The sequence below is a fragment of the Telmatherina bonti genome (genome assembly GCF_933228915.1).
Source record: "Telmatherina bonti genome assembly, chromosome: 11".
Lineage (NCBI taxonomy): Eukaryota > Metazoa > Chordata > Actinopteri > Atheriniformes > Telmatherinidae > Telmatherina > Telmatherina bonti.
This window is the reverse complement of record NC_136629.1, coordinates 3,580,131-3,605,457: the sequence shown is the minus strand read 5'-3', so window position 1 is coordinate 3,605,457 and position 25,327 is coordinate 3,580,131. Positions and strand designations below refer to the sequence as shown.

At 47.5% G+C, this 25,327-nt stretch overlaps 1 protein-coding gene across 1 annotated transcript in view; it reads right to left on the bottom strand.

Moving 5' to 3' along the window:
- Positions 1-17,450, bottom strand: part of LOC306762778 (vacuolar protein sorting-associated protein 8 homolog) — a gene marked incomplete at its 3' end in the record, with an annotated part of 30,551 nt that extends 13,101 nt beyond the window's left edge. The window contains exons 1-5 of the mRNA XM_079249387.1: positions 17,316-17,450; positions 13,963-14,031; positions 6,008-6,138; positions 1,245-1,341; positions 1,122-1,154 (exon numbers count right to left, since the gene is read on the bottom strand). Coding sequence (XP_079105513.1) covers positions 1,122-1,154; positions 1,245-1,341; positions 6,008-6,138; positions 13,963-14,031; positions 17,316-17,387 — 402 coding nt within the window. The 5' untranslated portion in view covers positions 17,388-17,450. The remainder of the gene's footprint in view (positions 1-1,121; positions 1,155-1,244; positions 1,342-6,007; positions 6,139-13,962; positions 14,032-17,315) is intronic.
- Positions 17,451-25,327: the final 7,877 nt, after the last annotated feature.

Genomic DNA, 25,327 nt, shown 5'->3' with positions numbered 1-25,327 from the left:
GGATGGTAGTATCCAGAACGTTGTTCCTGTTCTGGATGGTAGTATCCATAATGTTGTTCCTGTTCTGGATGGTAGTATCCATAATGTTGTTCCTGTTCTGGATGGTAGTATCCATAATGTTGTTCCTGTTCTGGATGGTAGTATCCAGAATGTTGTTCCTGTTCTGGATGGTAGTATCCAGAATGTTGTTCCTGTTCTGGATGGTAGTATCCAGAATTTTGTTCCTGTTCTGGATGGGAGTATCCAGAACGTTGTTAGTGTGTGTACATGCGTACAGTCCCACTTTTTTTTTCTCCCCCGCCAACAGGTTTTTGTCAAATCAAATCAAATTTTATTTCTAAAGGACTTTTTAGGCTCAAGGCAAGACCAAGTGCTTTTCTTTATAAACAATGAAATCAGGTAAATGCCTTCACACAAAAGAGTTTCTGACAGCAATTTAAAAACACACACCTGATTATGGTTTACTTTCACACACACGCAAACACACACACTCAAACACACGCGCAAAAACACACACACACACACACACACACACACACAAACAGAGCAGATGTACTTTTCCCCCCACCCACCCCATTTTGCCATTGGAGTCTTTTTTCTATGAACTCTCATACCTCATTACTGTCTCTTAACTGAATGCAGTATTTTGTACGACTTAAAACGTAGTAAAACATGTAAACAGTATTATTTATAGTTAATTTGTGATTCATTTGTGAATGTGAAGCAGCCAGGGACGGTCTATGTCTTGTCCCACTTCCTGTATGTTCATGTCCACTTCAACACATGAACTGGAGTCTATTTCCTCATTTACTCCCTGATCAGTCATCTTTACTCTGTGGGAATATTTACACAAAAACAATGTGTTCTACTTGGAAAGGAGTGTAAATTTAATCTGACCTTTGTTGTTGTTTATGTCCTCAAAATAATCATCTTGTTTTTATTTGCATCTTTCATTGAACCAAGTATGTTGTTTAAGTGAATGATTAAACAATACTTATCTTCCCATCTTGCACTTTGAAAACTGTATTTTTCATCCCATTTGTGTGAAGCGCATTGTTTTTCTTCCAAGTGATGCAGCAAAACAAAAAACTCTATCCATCCGTAATGAATGAAGAACTTACTATTGCAGTTGGAAGTCCAGCATCCACTTTGTCCTGAGAATAGGACAAAAGATAAAAACCATTTTACTATGACTGAATACAGTCCTGACAGGTGTGTAAAGTCTGTGTCCGACCCAGGCTTACAGCAGCAGCAACAATCTGTGCAGAGATGCCCTTCAGCAAGTTCAGTCCAAGGACGGATCCATGAACAGCCGTATTCTGGTCCAGAGCCTTCTTCTTTCTTCAGTGTGTTTGACACAAACAGGAAGACAAAAAACAAACAAACAATTTAGTCACATCTACGTGCGAAACATAGAATTTTAGACCAACATGTTGGTCATCAATCAGCAGCAGGAAACATCCTAAACCTGCAGGACAGCGGCCCTCCAGGACCAGCTTGCCCTTTCCCGTTATGAGTCTCATAGAGGTCTGCTCAGAACTCAGACCTCAAAAGGTCCAGATGAGGGATGGATCCTCCCCAGAACCAGGACGTCACATTATTGAAGCACTGTGGATTCTGGAGGACTATTCCTGGAAGGTCTATCCAGGATCCTGGAGGACTATTCTATTCTATTCTATTCTACAGTCATTTAACAGACACTTTTATCCAAAGTGACTTACATATGAGTGAGAACCACACAAGCATGAAATCAGACAGTAGAGGACATCGTGGGAAGGTGCTGGTGGACTGTCCAGTTGGACGCAGGTCCTTCCGTGAAGAATTAATACCATAAAGTTTGTTGTAAAGAACTGGGCTAAGTTCTCCAACTTTCCAATAAATACAGCTAAACTAAGTGTTGAAGTTCTCCTTGAAGAGCTGAGTCTTCAGCTGGGTCTTAAAAGTAGACAGGGACTCTGCAGAGCGGACAGAGTTTGGCAGATCATTCCACCATCGTGGCACAACAGAGGAAAAGAGTCTGGCTGGTGATTTAGTCCCACGTTGTGGTGGTAACACGAGGCGTCTTCCACTGGTGGAACGTAGCTGTGGAGAGGGAGTGTAGGTCTGGATTAGGGAGTGAAGGTAGACGGGAGCCATTTGAGTTATTGTTTTGTAAACCAGAAGCAAAGCTTTAAATTTGATGTGTTCTGCGACCGGAAGCCAGTGAAGAGCGATTGGCAGCGGAGTGACATGAGCTTGTTTGGGTTGGTTGAAGACCAGACGCGCTGCTGGTTCTGGATCATCTGCAGAGGTTTAATAGAGCACGCAGGCAGACTTGCCAGTGCGTGAGATGACCAGAGCCTGAACCAACAGCTGAGTCATGTGGTATGTCTGATTCTCTTGATGTTGTAGAGAGCATATCAGCAGGTACGGGCAACCGAGGCAACATGGACCTTAAAGGTCAGCTGGTCATCCACCATGACACCCAGATTCCAGGCAGCAGACATAGGAACAAGTGTGACAGAGTCAAGCTTCACACTTAATTGCGGAGGTAAGGAGGGATCGGCTGGGCAGACAATGAGCTCTGTCTTGGACAGATTGAGCTGAAGGTGGCGATCCTTCATCCATGCCAAGATATCAGCAAGGCAAGCTGATATTCTCATTGAGACGGTTGTGTCATCCGGAGGAAAGGAGAGGAAAAGCTGAGTGTCATCACAGTAACAGTGATAGAAGAAGCCATGAGAGTTTATGACTGCACCGAGTGAGAAGAGAAGAGGGCCGAGCACCCACCCTTGAGGCACCCCTGTTTTCAACTCACGTGATCTGGACACTTCTCCTCACCAGGATACTCTGAAGGATCTTCCTGAGAGGTAGGATGAGAACCAGGAGAGGACAGATCCAGAGATGCCAAGCTCAGAGTGTGTGGAGAGGAGAATCTGATGGTTCACTGTGTCAAAAGCAGCAGACAGGTCCAGCAGGACCAGGACTGAGGACTGACCAGTGGATCTGGTCCAGCAGGCCCAGGACTGAGGACTGACCAGTGGATCTGGTCCAGCAGGACCAGGACTGAGGACTGACCAGTGGATCTGGTCCAGCAGGACCAGGACTGAGGACTGACCAGTGGATCTGGTCCAGCAGGACCAGGACTGAGGACTGACCAGTGGATCTGGACCAGGACTGAGGACTGACCAGTGGATCTGGTCCAGCAGGACCAGGACTGAGGACTGACCAGTGGATCTGGACCAGGACTGAGGACTGACCAGTGGATCTGGTCCAGCAGGACCAGGACTGAGGACTGACCAGTGGATCTGGACCAGGACTGAGGACTGACCAGTGGATCTGGACCAGGACTGAGGACTGACCAGTGGATCTGGTCCAGCAGGACCAGGACTGAGGACTGACCAGTGGATCTGGTCCAGCAGGACCAGGACTGAGGACTGACCAGTGGATCTGGTCCAGGACTGAGGATTGACCAGTGGATCTGGACCAGGACTGAGGACTGACCAGTGGATCTGGCAAGCCGGAGGGAATCAGTAACAGACAGGAGAGCAGTTTCAGTGGAATGGCCTTGCCTAAAGCCAGACTGATATGGATCAAAAAGGTTTTCATCATGGAGGAATTGCGAGATTTGGCTGAAGACTGCACACTCTGGTAGTTTAAATAAGAACGGCACCAGCGAGACCGGCCGGTAGTTTCCAACCTGGACTGGGTTGAGTGTGGGTTTCTTCAGCAGCGGGGTGACCCGAGCTTGCTGGAAGACAGAGGGAAAGACCCCAGATTTAAGAGAGGAGATGATAATATGGGTCACTGCAGCTTTGAGCAGTTGAACAGGGAGTCCTGGAGGACTATTCCTGGGAGGTCTCTCCAGGATCTTGGAGGACTATTCTTGGGAGGTCTATCCAGGATCCTGGAGCACCCTACACTGGGAAGAATGAAGGTGCTCTATTGAAACAGGCCTCTGCAGACTGGAACCTATTCTATTCTATTCTACAGTCATTTAGCAGACGCTTTTATCCAAAGTGACTTACATACACACTAATACCACAACAGGCACATCGGGGGGCAACTTAGGGTTCAGTGTCTTGCCCAAGGACACTTCAGCACATAGTCAGGGGAAGCCTGGAATCAAACGCCCAACTTCTCAGTTACAAGCCAACTGCTCTTCCTCCTGAGCTACAGCTGCCCTTCTTGAAAAAAAAGCCAGTCCTGGTAAGTAACAATGCCACAAACATGGCTGTTGTTAGTCTGGTTGACGTTGTACACCCCACACTAAGGCCTCCCTCTCAGCTGGGATTATATTTCCCAGAATTGGAAGCAAGTTTTGAGTGGATCAGATATTCATTTGGAGAAAAAACACGCATCCAGGAAATCAGTTTCAAGCTCCCACTGAAAGGCAGACAGCCTTGTGGATGTTGCATCAGATGAGACTGAAGAAAACTTTCACAGGGAAAATGTGAACAGAATTTTGGCTCCACATCCAACCTGAGCATCCCGAGCTCACAGACACTGCTCTGAAACTTTTGATGCCGTTTCCATCCACCCACCACTGTGAAGCTGGATTTTCAGCACTAGTTGGTCTGAAAGCAGGACAACCAGATTAGAGTGGACTATGATACGAGACTGAAACTCTCAGATTTGGAGCCAGATGTTGCTTCACTTATGACACAGAAAACGCAGCACCACTCTTCCCATTAAAATGCCAAAAGAAGAATACGAGTAACTACAGACTAAAAGATCGTAAGAGCTGCACTGCATGCTGTAAACTAGTCAACTTATGTTGAAATATTTGTTGTATGAGTTGAGTGGTCCTTGGACAGAAGAAGTTCACCGAATCATAACAATACATAAAATATGATGAGAGGATTGGCATGCCAACAAGTTTAGTTTAATGATGATGGAAATACAACGTTTACAAGTGTAGAAGAGTGAAATTCATCGTGAACGTCAGATAAAGAAGCAGAAAATGGTTTGGTCTGGTACAGAGAAGCACTGGTGCAAATAAAGCCAGTAATATACAGTAACTGTTTTCTATTTCAGACAATCAAGAAGAAGAAAATGTCAGCATTGGACCAGCTGCTGGGGAAAGAGCCACATCTGTCAGAGACAAGGCCAGTGAAGGAGTTAAGAGGTACAGAAAGCATGATCCGTTGCCTCTGCAAAAGGAAAAACCCTCCACAGAGGTGGAAAAAGCGGCTGGACTTGCCTCTGAATCCACCAGCGTAGCATCTGAACGTACATTCAGTCCTGCAGGAGATATTGTTTCCACTAAACACAGTCTACCCAAAGACATGGATTAGTGGACTTTCCTTAAGAAAATTCTGCTCTCCCAGCACACAGAGGACAGTGATGATGAGTAAGAAACAGGCTAAACACGGAAGCCTGCTGCAAAGCCCAGTGTGCCGTGTGTGAGGTCAAAACTATGATTGTTACCTTGTCTGCCATATGGGAACATAAATGCAGGGCAGGATCAGAAACCAGCAGTTTGATTTGTTTCATACATACATATGTATTTATTTTCTCTTCATTGGAAGCACTGCCACTGTGTGTTACACACTGCTGAGATAAGAGTGTGCTTTTGCTTCATCCTTCCATACACCATGCTCAGGCTGAGATGTTGCACCTTTCTGTCCTACTTTTACCTCTGGAGTTCCCATCTCATAGTTCACCACCATAAGTTTGTTGTTCTCTTGTTGTTGTTGTTTTGTCAGCGCTACAGAGCCACAGGGCTGGAGGATATGTAACCTTTTACACATTTGAAAAGAAAATATTGTATTATCACTTTGATTAAATATCCACAACAAATATTAACCGTAGAGTTAAATGGCATTGTTCGCATGCTGTACCACATCGATTCATATCCAATTGGTCTGGAATAAAAGGAAATAGTTATTTAATCGAATCATGACGTGTATCTAGATTCATATCCGATCGCTTCTCACAAAGAGATGTGCGACTCTTGAGTCGTCGCAGCAGCATTAATGTATCATGCCACCACATTACCATCTCATTAAGGACGATGTGTTCGTACCTTTTAAGGTAAGCTGGGTCTCCACTGTCGGAGCTGGCCAAGGAGGAGGTATCACAGGAATGAGCATCCATGTTGTCAGTGTTCACAGTGCATGTGTCCTCCAAAACAAATGGATCCTCTTCATCCTCCATCTGCTAAACACAGCAATGAAACAAGAACAAATCAACTAAAGGGCAGAACACAGAAAAACTGGCTGCAGGTAAATCAGACGATCAACAGCAGCTGCTGACAGAAATCTTCATGCAACTCCGTCCTCCAGCTTCTGCTTATTTATATAGCACCTTTCACAGACAGAAGTCACAAAGTGCTTCACAAAAAAGCAAAATACATATAAAAAGATACAACAAAAACACTGTATATAAAAATAGACACAGAAACTGCTGGTAATAACACCCCTAATCTACACAGCTGGGTATGCCTGCCGAAACAAGAAGGTTTTAAGATTGCACTTAAACACATCAACAGACTCAAGCGAACGTAGGGAGGGTGGAAGATCATTCCAGAGCCTCGGCGCAACAACCTGAAAAGATCGGTCTCCTCGGGTCCTAAAATGAGAACGAGGGACCATGAGTAAGTTTTGATCCAACGATCTCAACCTCCGCATGGGGGTATATGGACACAACAAGTCTCTTAAGTAGGAAGGGGCCTGGCCATGCAAGGCTCTAAAAGTGAGCACCAGGATTTTGAAATTCACACGAAAAGAGACAGGGAGCCAATGGAGAGTTTTCCGAATTGGCGTGATATGAGCCCTTCGGTTGCATCGAGTCAGCAACCGCGCAGCAGAATTTTGGACCTGCTGCAGACGAGACAACTCTTTTTTGTTTAGACAAGAAAACAAACCGTTACAATAGTCTAAACGAGAAGACACAAAGGCGTGGATAATCATCTCGAGCTCACCTTTGGATACCATTGTTCTAAGTTTAGAGATTTTCCTCAGCTGAAAGAAACAATTTCGAGTGAGCTGCTTTGAGTGATGCTGTAATGACATTTCCTTGTCAAAAATTACTCCAAGATTTCTGAGACTTGACTTACAAGACAAGCTGTGAACACTCAAATACTGTTTGATCCCTGGAATAGCTTCATCGGGGGCGATCACCAACACCTCAGTTTTTTCTGAATTAAGTTGAAGGGAATTTGCGCCGAGCCATTGTTTAATTTGCACTAGACAGTTCATTAAAACGTTCAGTTTCTGAATCTCCGAAGCCTTAAAAGAACAGTACAGTTGAATGTCATCAGCAAATAAATGGTAGGAAACATCATCAAACTCCTGAATAATCCTTCCTAAAGGGAGGACATAGAGCAAAAACAAAATCGGACCCAAAACAGAGCCCTGTGGTACTCCACACAGAAGATCAGCAGAGTCAGATAGAATATGGTTAGCTGAGACACTAAAACTCCTGTCTGATAAATAAGATGAGAACCATGCTAGGACAGAGCCAGACAGTCCGACCAAGTCATGTAGTCTTGTTAGCAAAATCTGATGATCGACAGTATCAAATGCCGAGGAGAGATCCAACAAGACAAGTACCGTGCATTTCCCAGAATCTGCAGACATCATAATGTCACTAGGCACTTTCAGCAGTGCAGTTTCCGTTGAATGATGTTTTTGGAAACCAGACTGGAAAGTGTCAAGAAATGTAGCAGCTGCTCGGAGACCACCTTCTCTAAGATTTTAGACATGAATGGAAGTTTTGATATTGGTCGGTAATTCTTAGGATCTGCGGCATCCAGATTTGATTTTTTAAGGAGTGGTTCAACAATGGCATGTTTAAAAGCACTGGGAAAAACACCAGTGGTGAGTGACAGATTGATCACTTTAGTAACCCAGGGGCCAATGACATCAAACACTTTTAAAAAGAGTTTAGATGGCAGCACATCAGATGAACTAGAAGACGGCTTCATTTTGGTGACCAGAGCTGAAATTTCAACCTCCGTCACTGGTTTAAAAGAGGACCACTCCTGGAGAACAGGCTCATTAACAGGGTTACAACTACTGAGCACTGGAAGACTGTTCTTAATGTCCTGAATTTTGCTAAGAAACACTTTAAGAAAGTCATTGCTATCAGCTTTGCAAAAAACAGGAATAACAGGAGCAGCAGGACAAACAATAGAATTTATAGTGTCAAAAAGCACTTGATGTTTCTTCTTGTTTGAGATAATCAACTGCCGAAAGTAGTCAGATCTGGCAGTTTTTATCATTTCATTTAAAGACGACACCAGATCCCGGAGGTGCAATCGATGGACCTCAAGTTTAGTGGACTTCCACAGACGTTCAGTTTTCCGACATAGCCGTTTCAAATTCCGAATACTGTCATTTATCCAAGGAGATGCAGATTTTTGAGACACCAGAGTACATTTAACAGGTGCAACCAGATCTAAAATTTCTTCACAGTGATTGTTAAAACAATTTATAAAATTATCAACATTGTCACATTCCAAAAACAGTTGTGGATCAAACATGGCCGAGAAACTACCTGCAGTATTCTCAGTGATAATGCGTCTCTGTGATCTGACCACAGAAGGCGCAGGCTCAGGTGCAGAGAGCAGATCAAATTAAACACAACTATGATCGCTCACATGGACATCCTCCACACTAAGGTTGGCAACGTTAAGGCCAAGTGAAAACACCAAATCAAGAACATGACCTTTTTGATGTGTAGGGACGGAGACATGTTGCTCAAAATGAAAAGTTTCAGTCATTGTTAAAAGTTCCATTGCTTGGCAGGAAGTGCTGTCATCAACATGCAAATTAAAATCTCCCAGAATTAAAACATTTTCCAACTTTATAATTGAAGATAAAAAGTCACTAAAATCATTTAAGAAGACAGCAGCAGGACCAGGAGGACGATAAACCAGCACACAATAAAACGAGTGTGAAGAGCCAATTTTCCACATCTGAGACTCAAAGGAAGAGTAGGTTTGAGAGTCCATCCCTTTGCAGGTGAAGCTGTCTCTGAAAACCACAGCAAGACCTCCTCCTCGACGGGAAAGGCGGGGCCTCCCAAGAACAGAGCAAGCATCAGGACAGAGTTCATTTAAATGAACGAACTCCCCTTCTCTTTGCCACGTCTCCGTAAAAAACAAGAAATCCATATTTTGCCTGGTAAAAAGATCGTTCAAGGCAAAAGCATTGTTAGCAATAGAACGTGGGTTCAGTAGACCAAGCCGAGTCAATGATGACGTCACAGACGAGGTAGCCGGACGCAACGGGATGGGTCGGAGACACGACAGGCGATCACGTGATGTCCAGCTGATCTGGGAGCTCGCATGCAGGATGTCCAGTGTAAACACAGGACGACGTGATGGCTGTACATCCCAACAATCATAATTCCAGTAACAGACTGGCCAAAGAGCCACAGGAAGACAGCGGCGAGAACGCTCCGTCGCCACAGCAGGCACACGCAAACACCTGGCCCGGTAATCCACGGAGGCGATCCGTTCTCTGAGATCTGCCATGAAAAACAGACTTTCTGTTCCTCTACTGAGGCGTTCCCTGGCCAGCCAAGAGACATGGTCCTTTTGGTATGTCCTGGGTCTTCCAATGGAACATTACTGGAAATCCTCCTCTGGAAGGTGTCCAGGGGCCACCAAACCCCGATCCACCTCAGCTGGCTCCTTTGGATGAGGAGGAGCAGTTCTCCTCTGATCTCCACCTGGATGGCTGAACTTCTCCCCCTATATCCAAAGAAGAGTCCAGTCGCTCTCCACTTGGGGCAGGTTCTCATTCCTAAGCTGAAAAACAGACCTGACCCTTTCTGACCGAGGACCATGCTTTCAGATTTGATGCTGATCTTCAAATTGCTGCAATTGGAGAACACAACCCAATGAAGCCAACAGAACCACATCTGCAAAAAGCAGATTACTTTCCGGTTCCACAACCGGACCCATTTAACACCTGGACTAATTCTAGGAATTCAGTCCAAACGTGAAGGCTGTGTCTGGTCCAGAAGAACACCTTGGTGCCACCACCTCCTCTCTAGAAGGTTCCTGGCTTCTCCTAGTTGTACCTGTAGTGGGGTCTGGGTACATTCTGCTACTCTCCTCATTCCAGACAAAAAGCAGGACAGTGAACAGTTTTTTCTTTCTGTGGTTTCTTTTGTTTTATACAGTTTGTACACAAAAATGAAAATGGAGAAAAACTGTTGAATTCCTTCATAACAAAATGTTAAAAATTGTATTTATCTCAAGGAGGAAAAAAATGCAAAAATCATCTGATGATAATTACATAATTATTGGCTGGCTTGCTGGCCATCATACGTACGCACAACAACACTCTGGACCTGCGGCCACATGCCTTGGACACTCAGGTGAAGAGGGGGGCGGAGCTTCACCATCTGGTGGTGAGTTGGCTCAGGTGCTGGGGGAGGAAGCCAGTCAGGTCTGGCAGGCCCAAACGTGAGGCTCTGCTGGGAACATCTGGCTGAGTCCCCCGTCAGAGAGAGCTTTAACTTCCACGTTGGTAGAGCTTCAACCATGTCCCGGGTCAGGTGTGGGGCATGGAGTCCGAGTAAGGCGGGGGGCACGCAGTCCAGGTCATGGAGTCCGGGTCAGGCGGGGGGCATGGAGTCCGAGTCAGGCGGGGGGCACGGAGTCCGGTACAGGCGGGGGGCACGGAGTCCGGGTCAGGCGTGGGGGCACGGAGTCCGGTACAGGCGTGGGGGCACGGAGTCCGAGTCAAGCGGGGGGCATGGAGTCCGAGTCAGGCGGGGGGCATGGAGTCCGAGTCAGGCCGGGGGCATGGAGTCCGAGTCAGGCGGGGGGCATGGAGTCCGAGTCAGGCGGGGGGCATGGAGTCCGGTACAGGCGGGGGGCACGGAGTCCGGGTCAAGCGGGGGGCATGGAGTCCGGGTCAGGCGGGGGGCATGGAGTCCGAGTCAGGCGGGGGGCATGGAGTCCGGTACAGGCGGGGGGCACGGAGTCCGAGTCAAGCGGGGGGCATGGAGTCCGAGTCAGGCCGGGGGCATGGAGTCCGAGTCAGGCGGGGGGCATGGAGTCCGAGTCAGGCGGGGGGCATGGAGTCCGGTACAGGCGGGGGGCACGGAGTCCGGGTCAAGCGGGGGGCATGGAGTCCGGGTCAGGCGTGGGGGCACGGAGTCCGGGTCAGGCGTGGGGGCACGGAGTCCGGGTCAGGCGTGGGGGCACAGAGTCCGAGTCAAGCGGGGGGCACGGAGTCCGAGTCAGGCGGGGGGCACGGAGTCCGAGTCAGGCGGAGGGCACGGAGTCCGAGTCAGGCGGAGGGCACGGAGTCCGAGTCAGGCGGGGGGCACGGAGTCCGAGTCAGGCGGGGGGCACGGAGTCCGAGTCAGGCGGGGGGCATGGAGTCCGAGTCAGGCGGGGGGCACGGAGTCCGGTACAGGCGGGGGGCACGGAGTCCGGGTCAGGCGTGGGGGCACGGAGTCCGGTACAGGCGTGGGGGCACGGAGTCCGAGTCAAGCGGGGGGCATGGAGTCCGAGTCAGGCCGGGGGCATGGAGTCCGAGTCAGGCCGGGGGCACGGAGTCCGAGTCAGGCCGGGGGCACGGAGTCCGAGTCAGGCCGGGGGCATGGAGTCCGAGTCAGGCGGGGGGCATGGAGTCCGAGTCAGGCGGGGGGCACGGAGTCCTCATTACCTGCACAGCATTTAAGCTCTGGCTTGCTCATACACCTCTGCCGTCGTTTGCGTGAGTGTGGTAAAGTGGTTTTTGCTCCTGTAGTTCTCCAGTCAATTCTTCCCTGTTGCTTTTTTTTTTTTTTTTGCTAAACTAACCTTATCTAAACTGTTCAGAGGTTGTCTGTCTGCCTGCAAGTCTGCCTACCAAACTGGATGCCTGCACTGCACATTTATCTTGTCAAATCTTTTGGGATTTTGCAACTTCTCAGCTGCTTTTGGGTCCTCTCAGCTTCCCTCATGACACGGGATCCCTCGCTGCTGGTGTTCCCATCAAGCTGGACTCCATGAGGAGTCCTACCGGGTCTGTTTGGCCTGGGGAAAAAGCTGAAAGGTAATGACAGGCTGAGCGGGATGCAGCTAGTAGCTGCTGAAGCAAAATCTCAGATAAGGTAGGAGTTCAGCGAGACCATGGAGAAAGACTTCCGGACGGCTTCGAGGTGATTCTGGTCCACCATCCGGCGGCTCAGGAGGGGGAAGCAGTGCTCCATCAACACTGTGTACAGTGGAGGTGGGGAGCTGCTGACCTCAACTCGGGACGTTGTGGGTCGGTGGAAGAAATACTTCGAAGACCTCCTCAATCCTACCAACATGTCTTCCGATGAGGAAGCAGAGCTGGAGGACTCAGGGGTGGACTCTCCTATCTCTGGGGCTGAAGTCGCTGAGGTGGTCAAAAAGCTCCTTGACGGCAAGGCCCAGGGGGTGGATGAGATCCGCCCGGAGTTCCTTAAGGCTCTGGATGCTGTGGGGCTGTCCTGGCTGACACGCCTCTGCAGCATTGCGTGGACATCGGGGACAGTACTGCTGGACTGGCAGACTGGGGTGGTGGTCCCCCTTTTTAAGAAGGGGGACGGGGGGGTGTGTTCCAATTACAGGGGAATCACACTCCTCAGCCTCCCTGGTAAGGTCTATTCAGGGGTCCTGGAGAGGAGGGTCCGCCGGATAGTCGAATCCCGGATTGAGGAGGAGCAGTGTGGTTTTCGTCCTGGTCGCGGAACAGTGGACCAGCTCTATACCCTCTTTGGGGTCCTGGAGGGGGCTTGGGAGTTTGTCCAACCAGTCTACATGTGCTTTGTGGAACTGGAGAAGGCGTTCGACCGTGTCCCCCGGGGGCTCCTGTGGGGGGTACTCCAGGAATATGGGGTACCGGACCCCCTTGTGCGAGCTGTCCGGTCCCTGTACGACAGGTGTCAGAGCTTGGTCCACATTGCCGGTAGTAAGTTGGATTAGTTTCCGGTGAGGGTTGGACTCCGCCAAGGCTGCCCTTTATCACCGATTCTGTTCATAACTTGGACAGAATTTCTAGGTGCAGCCGAGGTGTTGAGGGGATCCGGCTTGGTGGTCTCAGGATTAGGTCCCTGCTTTTTGCAGATGACGTGGTCCTGTTGGCTTCATCTGGTCGGGATCTCCAGCTCTCGCTTGAGCGATTCACAGTCGAGTGTGAAGCGGCTGGGATGAGAATCAGCACCTCCAAATCTGAGACCATGGTCCTCAGCCGGAATAGGGTGGATTGCCCTCTCCGGGTCGGGAGTCAGGTCCTGCCTCAAGTGGAGGAGTTTAAATATCTCGGGGTCTTGTTCACGAGTGAAGGAAGGATGGAGCGTGGGATGGACAGACGGATCGGTGAGGCGTCTGCAGTAATGCGGACTCTGCGCCGGTCTGTCGTGGTGAAGAAGGAGCTGAGCCAGAAGGCGAAGCTCTCGATTTACCAGTCGATCTACGTTCCTACCCTCACCTATGGTCATGAGCTGTGGGTCGTGACCGAAAGAAGGAGATCTCGTATACAGGCGGCTGAAATGAGTTTCCTCCGCAGGGTGGCCGGGCTCTCCCTTAGAGATAGGGTGAGGAGCTCGGTCATCCGGGAGGGGCTCAGAGTAGAGCCGCTGCTCCTCCGCATCGAGAGGAACCAGTTGAGGTGGCTCGGGCATCTGGTCAGGATGCCTCCTGGACCTCCCTGGTGAGGTGTTCCAGGCACGTCCCTCTGGGAGGAGACCCCGGGGAAGACCCAGGACACGCTGGAGGGATTATATCTCTCGACTGGCCTGGGAACGCCTCGGGATCCCCCCCGCAGAGTTGGTAAATGTGTCTGGGGAGAGGGAAGTCTGGGCTTCCCTGCTTAGGCTGCTGCCCCCGCGACCCGACCCCGGATAAGAGGCTTGAAGATGGATGAATGGATGAAACCTGAACCGGCAACACGAGTGGAGCTGTGCATAGTCTTCCTCTAAATTCTACTGAAAAATAATCAAATTTACAGGAAAAAGTAAAAACAAATAATGGGTTTTTAAAAATTTTTAATATTTATACTTGACCTGGCTAAGGATGCTTTCCAGTGTGGGAGGTGTATCCACTTGAGGAATGTCAAACTCCTTATCGTCAATCTAAGAACAACAAAAAAGAATAGAGAGCAGTCCTTTATTTCTGTTGTTTCTCCATTATGTGACATCCAACATGCGCTTCATGCTCACCATGATGGACATGTTAGAGGCAGATATTGTTAGATGAAGGATTCACTTCAGGTTCTTTATATCACAGTCAAATAAGTCTCAATCTCACTAAGGCTCAAGTTATAAGTCCAAAGCTTGATTTCAGAAATGTGTTAGTCCCATGCCCGATATGTGCAGGAAACTCTCTGTGTTTCTACACTCAGCATGGATCACAGGAAGATAGGGGTCGTCTCAGGAGATCAGAAAGAAAACTGTAGACCAGCATGTTAAAGGTAAAGGCTGGAAGAGCATCTCCAGGCAGCGTGATGTTCCTCTCACTACAGCTGCACGTTGGTCATCTAAGATCTACGTAGCCTGGACCACACTGAACCGGATCCCGTCTCACTGAACCAGATCCCGTCTCACTGAACCAGATCCCGTCTCACTGAACCGGATCCCGTCTCACTGAACCGGATCCCGTCTCACTGAACCAGATCCTGTCTCCCATCTAACTGAACCAGATCCTGTCTCCCATCTAACTGAACCAGATCCTGTCTCCCATCTAACTGAACCAGATCCTGTCTCCCATCTAACTGAACCAGATCCCGTCTCACTGAACCGGATCCCGTCTCACTGAACCAGATCCCGTCTCACTGAACCAGATCCCGTCTCACTGAACCGGATCCCGTCTCACTGAACCAGATCCTGTCTCCCATCTAACTGAACCAGATCCTGTCTCCCATCTAACTGAACCAGATCCTGTCTCCCATCTAACTGAACCAGATCCCGTCTCACTGAACCGGATCCCGTCTCACTGAACCAGATCCCGTCTCACTGAACCAGATCCCGTCTCACTGAACCAGATCCCGTCTCACTGAACCGGATCCCGTCTCACTGAACCAGATCCTGTCTCCCATCTAACTGAAGCAGATCCTGTCTCCCATCTAACTGAACCAGATCCTGTCTCCCATCTAACTGAACCAGATCCTGTCTCCCATCTAACTGAACCAGATCCTGTCTCCCATCTAACTGAACCAGATCCCGTCTCACTGAACCAGATCCTGTCTCACTGAACCAGATCCTGTCTCCCATCTAACTGAACCGGATCCCGTCTCACTGAACCAGATCCTGTCTCCCGTCTAACTGAACCAGATCCTGTCTCACTGAACCAGATCCCGTCTCACTAAACCAGATCCCGTCTCACTGAACCAGATCCTGTCTCCCGTCTAACTAAACCAGATCCCGTCTCACTGAACCAGATCCTATCTCCCATCTAACTGAACCAGATCCTATCTCCCATCTAACTGAACCAGATCCTGTCTCACTGAACCAGATCCTGTCTCCCGTCTCACTGAACCAGATCCTGTCTCCCGTCTAACTGAACCGGATCCCGTCTCACTGAACCAGATCCCGTCTCACTGAACCAGATCCCGTCTCACTGAACCAGATCCTGTCTCCCGTCTCACTGAACCAGATCCTGTCTCCCGTCTAACTGAACCGGATCCCGTCTCACTGAACCAGATCCCGTCTCACTGAACCAGATCCCGTCTCACTGAACCAGATCCTGTCTCCCGTCTCACTGAACCAGATCCCGTCTCACTGAACCAGATCCCGTCTCACTGAACCAGATCCTATCTCCCGTCTAACTGAACCAGATCCCGTCTCACTAAACCAGATCCCGTCTCACTGAACCAGATCCTGTCTCCCGTCTCACTGAACCAGATCCTGTCTCCCGTCTAACTGAACCGGATCCCGTCTCACTGAACCAGATCCCGTCTCACTGAACCAGATCCCGTCTCACTGAACCAGATCCTGTCTCCCGTCTCACTGAACCAGATCCCGTCTCACTGAACCAGATCCCGTCTCACTGAACCAGATCCTATCTCCCATCTAACTGAACCGGATCCCGTCTCACTGAACCAGATCCTGTCTCCCGTCTCACTGAACCAGATCCTGTCTCCCATCTAACTGAACCAGATCCTGTCTCACTGAACCAGATCCTGTCTCCCATCTAACTGAACCAGATCCCGTCTCACTGAACCAGATCCTATCTCCCATCTAACTGAACCAGATCCCGTCTCACTGAACCAGATCCTGTCTCCCATCTAACTGAACCAGATCCCGTCTCACTGAACCAGATCCTATCTCCCATCTAACTGAACCGGATCCCGTCTCACTGAACCAGATCCTGTCTCCCGTCTCACTGAACCAGATCCTATCTCCCATCTAACTGAACCAGATCCTGTCTCACTGAACCAGATCCTGTCTCCCGTCTCACTGAACCAGATCCCGTCTCACTGAACCAGATCCCGTCTCACTGAACCAGATCCTATCTCCCATCTAACTGAACCGGATCCCGTCTCACTGAACCAGATCCTGTCTCCCGTCTCACTGAACCAGATCCTGTCTCACTGAACCAGATCCTGTCTCCCGTCTCACTGAACCAGATCCCGTCTCACTGAACCAGATCCTGTCTCCCATCTAACTGAACCAGATCCTGTCTCCCATCTAACTGAACCAGATCCTGTCTCACTGAACCAGATCCTGTCTCCCATCTAACTGAACCAGATCCTGTCTCACTGAACCAGATCCTGTCTCCCATCTAACTGAACCAGATCCTGTCTCCCGTCTAACTGAACCGGATCCCGTCTCACTGAACCAGATCCCGTCTCACTGAAGCAGATCCTGTCTCACTGAACCAGATCCCGTCTAACTGAAGCAGATCCTGTCTCACTGAAGCAGATCCTGTCTCCCATCTAACTGAACCGGATCCCGTCTCACTGAACCAGATCCTGTCTCACTGAACCAGATCCTGTCTCACTGAAGCAGATCCTGTCTCCCATCTAACTGAACCGGATCCCGTCTCACTGAACCAGATCCTGTCTCACTGAACCAGATCCTGTCTCCCGTCTCACTGAACCAGATCAGGTCTAACAGAACTGGATCAGCCTGGTCTGTCTTCTTCTCCTTCTAAACCCAGCTGAGATGTACTTCGGGATCCCAGGTGATGAAGGAGGATGACGTCAGACCTGACGTGCTGCACGTGACGTGTGTGTTTGTCTGGAGATGAAATATTTTCTATCTGCAGCAGAAGCAGGAGAAGCCTTCTCCTCCCCCCGCGGCTGTTTCTGTCCCGATTATTCCTTCATGTAAACGTGATAACCAGATGAAATGGTTTTCCACATTTGTTCTCCGGGGGGGGGGGGGGGGGGGGGGTAAAGAAGAAGAGATTCTCTCACCGATTCCACCTCCATCAGGTTGAGCTGGGAAGAAGCAGACAGGAGACTTCTGGTGTCCGGAGACTGTGACATGTCTGTCTGTATGTGGACACACTGGGGGACTCAGACCGGGGGACGCCCACAGTCTTCCTCCCATAGACTCTTCCCCGTCTCTTCTTCTACTCTTCCTCCTACTTCTTCTTCCTCGTTGAATTCATAACGGCAGAGTGCGCCACCGCCCCCTGCTGTCCTCCGGGAGGACGTTTCTTTCCATTTGTCACTTTTCTGATCCTAAACCGGGTTCAAATGATCACACCACCACCAGCAGAACCACCAGCAGGACCACCATAACCAGCAGGACCCCCATCAGGACCACCATCACCAGCAGGACCACCAGGACCACCATGACCACCAGCAGCACCACCAGCAGGACCACCATCACCAGCAGGACCAGCAGGAACACAAGCAGGACCACCACCAGCAGGACCACCATCACCAGCAGCAGAACCACCAGCAGGACCACCATCACCAGCAGAACCAGCAGCAGGATCAGCATCACCAGCAGAACCACCATAACCAGCAGGACCCCCATCAGGACCACCATCACCAGCAGGACCACCAGGACCACCATGACCACCAGCAGCACCACCAGCAGGACCACCATCACCAGCAGGACCAGCAGGAACACAAGCAGGACCACCACCAGCAGGACCACCATCACCAGCAGCAGAACCACCAGCAGGACCACCATCACCAGCAGAACCAGCAGCAGGATCAGCATCACCAGCAGAACCAGCAGCAGGATCAGCATCACCAGCAGAACCACCAGCAGAACCAGCAGCAGGATCAGCATCACCAGCAGAACCACCAGCAGAACCAGCAGCAGGATCAGCATCACCAGCAGAACCAGCAGCAGGATCAGCATCACCAGCAGAACCACCAGCAGAACCAGCAGCAGGATCAGCATCACCAGCAGGTCCAGCAGGACCAACAGATTAAATTCATTAAATTTGATCTGGTTCAGTTAGATGTGACCTGGTTCAGTTAGACGTGACCTGGTTCAGTTAGACATGATCTATTTTAGTTAGATGTGATCTGGTTCTGTTAGATGTGATCTGGTTCCGTTAGACCTGATCTAGTTCAGTTAGATGTGATCAGTTTCAGTGACATGTGATCTGGTTCAGTGACACATGATCCGGTTTATTTAGATGTGATCTGGATTAGTGAGACTCTGGTTCAGTTAGTTGTAATTTGGTTCAGTGAGACATGATCTGGTTAAGGTGGACGTGATCTGGTCCAGTTAGATGTGATTTGGTTCAGTTAGATGTGATTTGGTTCAGTTAGATGTGATCTGGTTAAGGTGGACGCGATCTGGTTCAGTTAGATGTGATTTGGTTCAGTTAGATGTGATCTGGTTAAGGTGGACGCGATCTGGTTCAGTTAGATGTGATTTGGTTCAGTTAGATGTGATTTGGTTCAGTTAGATGTGATCTGGTTAAGGTGGACGCGATCTGGTTCAGTTAGACGTGATCCGGTTCTGTTAGACGCGATCTGGCTTACTTGGATGTGATCAGTTTTAGTTAGACGTGATCTGGTTCCATAAGATGTGATCTGATTCAGTTAGACATGATTTGGTTCAGTTGGACATGGTCTGGTTCCGTTAGACGCGATCTGGTTCCGTTAGACGCGATCTGGTTCCGTTAGACGCGATCTGGTTCCGTTAGACGAGATCTGGTTCCGTTAGACGTGATCTGGTTCAGTTAGATGTGATCCGGTTCTGTTAGATGCGATCTGGTTCCGTTAGACGCGATCTGGTTCATTAAAAGTGATTGGGTGCATTTTGACCTGTTTCAGTTCAGTTAGACATTATCTGGTTCAGTTAGATGTGATTTGGTTCAGTCAGACCTGATCTAGTTCAGTTAGACATGATCAGGTTCAGTGACACATGATGCGGTACATTTAGATGTGATCTGGATTAGTGAGACTTGATCTGGTTCAGTTAGTTGTAATTTGGTTCAGTGAGATGTGATCTGGTCCAGTGAGACAAGATTTGATTCAGTTAGGACTGATCTGGTTCAGTTAAACGTGATTTGGTTCAGTTAGATGTTATCTGGTTCCGTTACATGTGATCTGATTTCGGTTAGGTGTGATCTGGTTCTTTTAGATGTGATCTGGTTTCAGTTAGACGCGATCTGTTTCAGTTAGATCTAATCTGGTTCTGTTAGACGCGATCTGGTTCATTAAATATGATTGGGTTCAGTTAGACCTGTTCTGGTTCCGTTAGATGTGATCTGATTCAGTTACACGTGATCTGGTTCAGTTAGATGTGATCTGGTTTCAGTTAGACCTGATCTGGTTCAGTTAGATGTGATCTGATTCAGTTAGATGTGATCAGTTTCAGTGACATGTGATCCGGTTCAGTGACACATGATCCGGTTTATGTAGATGTGATCTGTGTTAATGAGACTTTATCTGGTTCAGTTAGTTGTAATTTGGTTCAGTGAGACGTGTTCTGGTTAAGTTGGCCGCGATCTGGTCCAGTGAGACGAGATTTGGTTCAGTTAGACATGATCTGGTTCAGTTATATGTGATCTGGTTCAGTTAGATGTGATCGGGTTTAGTTAGTCCTTTTCTGGTTCAGTTAGACCTGTTCTGGTTCCCTCAGACGTGATGTGGTTCAGCGCGACACAATCTTTTTCCCTTAGTCGTTATGTGATTCAGTTTGACGTGATCCAGTTCAGTTAGACCTGATCTGGTTCAATTAGGACTGATCTGGTTCAGTTTGACCTGATCCAGTTCAGTTAGACCTGATCTGGTTCAATTAGGACTGATCTGGTTCAGTTTGACCTGATCCAGTTCAGTTAGACCTGATCTGGTTCAGTTAGGACTGATCTGTTTCAGTTAGATGTGATCTGGTTCCGTTAGATATGATCTGATTCATTTAGACGTGATCTGGTTCTGTTAGATATGATCTGATTCATTTAGACGTGATCTGGTTCTGTTAGATATGATCTGATTCATTTAGACGTGATCAGGTTCTGTTCGAGGCGATCTGTCTTAGTTAGACTCAATCTGGTTCCGTTAGATGTATCTGGTTCCGTTAGATGTGATCTGGTTCAGTTAGATGTGATCTGGTTCAGTTAAATGTGATGTGGTTCAGTTATATGCGATCTGGTTTGGGTTAGATGTGACCTGATTCAGTTAGACGTGATCTGGTTCCGTTAGACGTGATCTGGTTCTGTTAGATGTGATACAGTTCAGTTAGACGGGATGCAGTTCAGGTAGATGTGATCTGGTTCCGTTAGATTTGATCTGGTTCAGTTAGATGTGATCTGGTTACGTTAGATGTGAACTGATTCAGTTAGACCTGATCTGGTTCCGTTAGACCTGATCTGGTTCCGTTAGACACGATCTGGTTCCGTTAGACGCGATCTGGTTCATTAAATGTGATTGGGTTCAGTTAGACCTGTTCTGTTTCAGTTAGATATGATCTGGTTCCGTTAGATGTGGTCTGGTTCCGTTAGATGTGGTCTGGTTCCGTTAGATGTGATCTGGTTCCGTTAGATGTGGTCTGGTTCCGTTAGATGTGATCTAGTTCCGTTAGATGTGATCTGGTTCCGTTAGATGTGATTTGGTTCCGTTAGATGTGATCTGGTTCCGTTAGATGTGATCTGGTTCCGTTAGATGTGGTCTGGTTCCGTTAGATGTGATCTGGTTCCGTTAGATGTGGTCTGGTTCCGTTAGATGTGATCTGGTTCCGTTAGATGTGATCTGGTTCCGTTAGATGTGGTCTGGTTCCGTTAGATGTGATCTGGTTCCGTTAGATGTGGTCTGGTTCCGTTAGATGTGGTCTGGTTCCGTTAGATGTGATCTGGTTCCGTTAGATGTGATCTGGTTCCGTTAGATGTGGTCTGGTTCTGTTAGATGTGATTTGGTGTATCCATCAGATACAGTACATTTAAAAAGTCTAAACTAGTGGTCCTCTATGAACAAGCAATAGTTTTGGCCATCGCTAATTCATTATATTTTTATGCACATTAGACTTCAGTTCATAACAAGATGATTTATCATGTTATTGATTACTTGCTAAACGTGTAGAACCGTCTGAAGTGATGGGACTGAATGTTAAAACAAATCTGGTTTTATCACCATGCTTTACCAAGGAAGGCTGTAACGTTGTGTTGCTGAGTGAAGAGGAAGGAGAGGAGATGGGTTTGGGACGCGGCCCACTGGGAATCCTTAGTCCATGTTCAGAAACATCAGATAGTTTATGCATCTGCAGGAAAATGCCGTCATAATGTGTGATTCCAGCAAAGCTGCTGGTTGCATCGGCACATGGAAGGATGCTGTCCTTCATCCACATGACTTTAGATAAAAAATGTGCCTTCTGATAAATATGTCTGGATCTGACAGCTGAGTTTGTATCTCATAATAATGATAACAATGATATCTAATAATAACAAAAATATCTCATAATAACATTAATAATATCTCATCATAATAACTAGAAAAAGCTATTATTGAAATGATAGCAAATGTGAATGTCTTTTTTAATTGAGATGCAATTGCATAACCATTTGGAGAAGCAGCACAACTTTGCAACTTAATTTCTTATTGTAATGCATCAGGATTCAAACCCATATACAACTGAACAAAAGCCCATTTTTTCAACCCCTACACCAGCACAGCTCTTCTGTGTGCAATAGCAAGATTCATATGAATTTTTTATCATTGGAATGGGAAATTTTTTGCAGTGTGGAATCAGCAAAAGAGCTAAAGATTTAAATGTGTAAAGTAGCACACAATATCTATTAGATATAGATCAGCATAAGGAGAAGAAGTACAACCATCTGATATGAGCTATGAAAATCCAGCACCTGGACTTGAACATAATCTTCTGAATGAAAGGCAATTCATTTTACCCTTATGCCACTACAGCTCTTCTTCACACCCTGACAGGAGCGCTAATATTTTTTGCCATTGGTATGGGATTGCCTTTGCCACCTGTGTGTAGCCAAAGCCAAAGATTATTTTAAATAGTTTGTAAATACAGCTAAAATTCTGAAGTCAGAAGTTAAACTACATTAATCATTGCAGATAACCATTTAGAACGCTTTATGTAATCAGTTGAAGACTGTACTGTTCAATGTGAGCAATGTTGTTTCATTTGAAGCATTTTAACAACAAAATTGTAACCTTTTCCTGTCATTTCTGAAGTTTTTGTGTTTTTTTTTACCTTGAACAAACCCTTCGTATTAATTGCACAGGATATATCTCATTTGCGCAGACAGCCCACACTTTAACTGCAAAGTTTGCAGCCAAAGCCAAAGCTCTTTGATAGCATCAGTCCACAACACTTTGTGTGCATAATATACATCATGGTGTACAATGCTCAAAACTGGATTTGAACCCTTACCTTGTATACCAATGTGTACTTGTGCACCGGTGCAAAAAATGGACCAATCGCTGAACTGCATTTTCTGTTTTGTCCAACCACAAGAATGGATTTTAAAAATTGACAAAAACTTGAAGAACATTAAAAGTTTAAAAGTTACAAAGACCAAAATTCATAGCACATATCTCCTAAATTGGCTGAAGAGTTTGATGCTTGAATTGTTGAAGTGAAACTAAAGGTGTAGTATTTTACAACAGTCCTGTACACATAGAGAGGTTTCTCAACGTAAATCTGACTTGTGCTTCTTATAATACAGCAAGTTTTACATGAATTCATGGTGGAATTTTACTTTTATTGAACCTGTTTTCATTCATAATGTGTCAAGTTAGATGATTGCTCCCAGCTGTGTTCTTCAACCAGCAGGGTCTGTTTGTTACTATATAAATTAGCATAGTTAGTAAAGGCTCAGAGTTTTTGCAATGTTTTTTTTCAAAAAAGTGGGCGTATGCAGAGCAGGAGTCAGAGAGCGAAGAAAACGATGGAGATTTAAACCATTTCTCCCAACTGCCGTCATGGGTATCGCTAGCTAACAAAACGGACAAGCTTGAGATGCTAACACGGTCTCAGAAAGAATACAGAGTGCAGTATTATGTGCTTCACCGAGACATGGCTGCATGAACACATCCCTGACTGTAATGTGTCTGTACCGGGCTTTAAAACGGTCTGTGCAGACCGCAGTAGACAACACAGCGGAAAGCTAAAGGGTGGTGGAATTGCAGTGCTGGTTAACCAGCGTTGGTGTCATCCTGGACATGTTACTGTCAAGGAGAAGATATGCACAAGGGACATGGAACTGTTAGCTGTGAGCTTCCGTCCATATTATTTACCCAGAGAGTTTACCTGTGTTATTCTGGTAGCGGTTTATATAATACCTGGTACCGCACCAGACACAGCCTGTGATGTCATCAGCTCCGTCGTTGCTCGGCTACAAACACAGCATCCAAACTCATTCATGGCGATCTCCGGAGACTTCAACAACGTCTCCCTCTCTGCAACTCTACCAACATTCCAGCAGTTTGTCAGCTGCTCCACCAGAGAAAATAAGATGTTGGACTTATTTTATGCAAATATGAATAATGGATACAGTTGTTCTGCCCTGCCTCCTTTAGGAAGATCTGACCATAATCTGGTTCTTCTCACCTCCACCTACAAGCCCGTCGTTCAGCAGCAACCAGTCATCACAAAGACTATCAAAATCTGGTCTGCTGAAGCTGAAGATGCTCTTAGAGGAGGCTTTGAGGCTACAGACTGGAACGTCCTCTGTGAACCTCATGGAGACGACATCAACGCCATGACTGAGTGTGGGACAGATTACATAAACTTCTGTGTGGACAGCATCGTCCCAACAAGAATAGTGAGGTGCTTCCCCAATAACAAACCCTGGATCACCAGTGACCTGAAAAAGCTGCTGAACATCAAAAAGAAAGCCTTCAGGGATGGAGACAGGGAGTTATTGAGGGCAACACAAAAACAACTTAAAACACAAACTAAGAAGTGCAAGGAGGACTACAGGAAGAAGTTAGAAAGTCAGCTCCAGCAGAATAACCTGAGGGATGTGTGGTCTGGAATGAAGAAGATCACCGGCTTCAAGTTAAAGGGGGACCAGCCTGATGGAGGTCTGGACAGAGCTAATGAGCTGAACATATTCTTCAACAGGTTCAGTTCACCCCCTACCTCCAGCCCAACAGACCACACACCCTCCATAAGCCCACTGCTTTCCTGTCACGCCTCCAATCTGTCACCCTGCAGCTCAGTCATGGACCAGAACACAGCTTCATCTCCCTCCACATCAGGACATCCTGAGACCTCCACCTTGTTTGTCTCCTGCAATCAGGTTAAGAAGCAACTTGAGAAACTGAACCAGAACAAGGCTGCAGGTCCAGATGGTGTCAGTCCCAGAGTTCTCAAGACCTGCTCAGAACAACTATGTCCGATTCTCCAGCACCTTTTCAACACCAGTCTGAGACAAAATAGAGTCCCAGTGCTGTGGAAAACCTCCTGCCTTGTTCCAGTGCCTAAAAAAACACAACCAGCTGAATCAAGTGACTACAGACCAGTTGCCCTGACATCTCACATCATGAAAGTCCTGGAGAGACTCTTACTGGCTCACCTCAACAAGCAAGTAAACACCTGTAGCATATTATCATTAACGTTAACCTGTGATCCAATGTCGGAGCGACAGTGGGTGTTTTGATTATTAATTATTAATAATTAATTATTGATGAGAGAGAGAGAGAGAGAGAGAGAGAGAGAGAGAGAATGGAAGCTCGAGCCGAGCCAACAACAAAAATGTCAAATAAAATGATTAAAGGTAAAGTTATGTAAGCAGCTTACATAACTTACACAACTAGAAAGGTTGGAAAGATGGCGAGTCTAATGAAGTTAACTAAATATGTCAGGGTAGACTATCAGGCGGATACCGGGGGATTTAAAAAGGGCAGCTTCTGCTTACTAAGACACCAGCTGGATCGGAGACAGTGGAATAATGGGTCGGCCTTACTTCAGCGTCTTGTCCAAAGGGGACCTCCACAGAAGTCAGGAGCTCGCCTGGAACCGCCTGGTTCGACGTCTGAAGCTG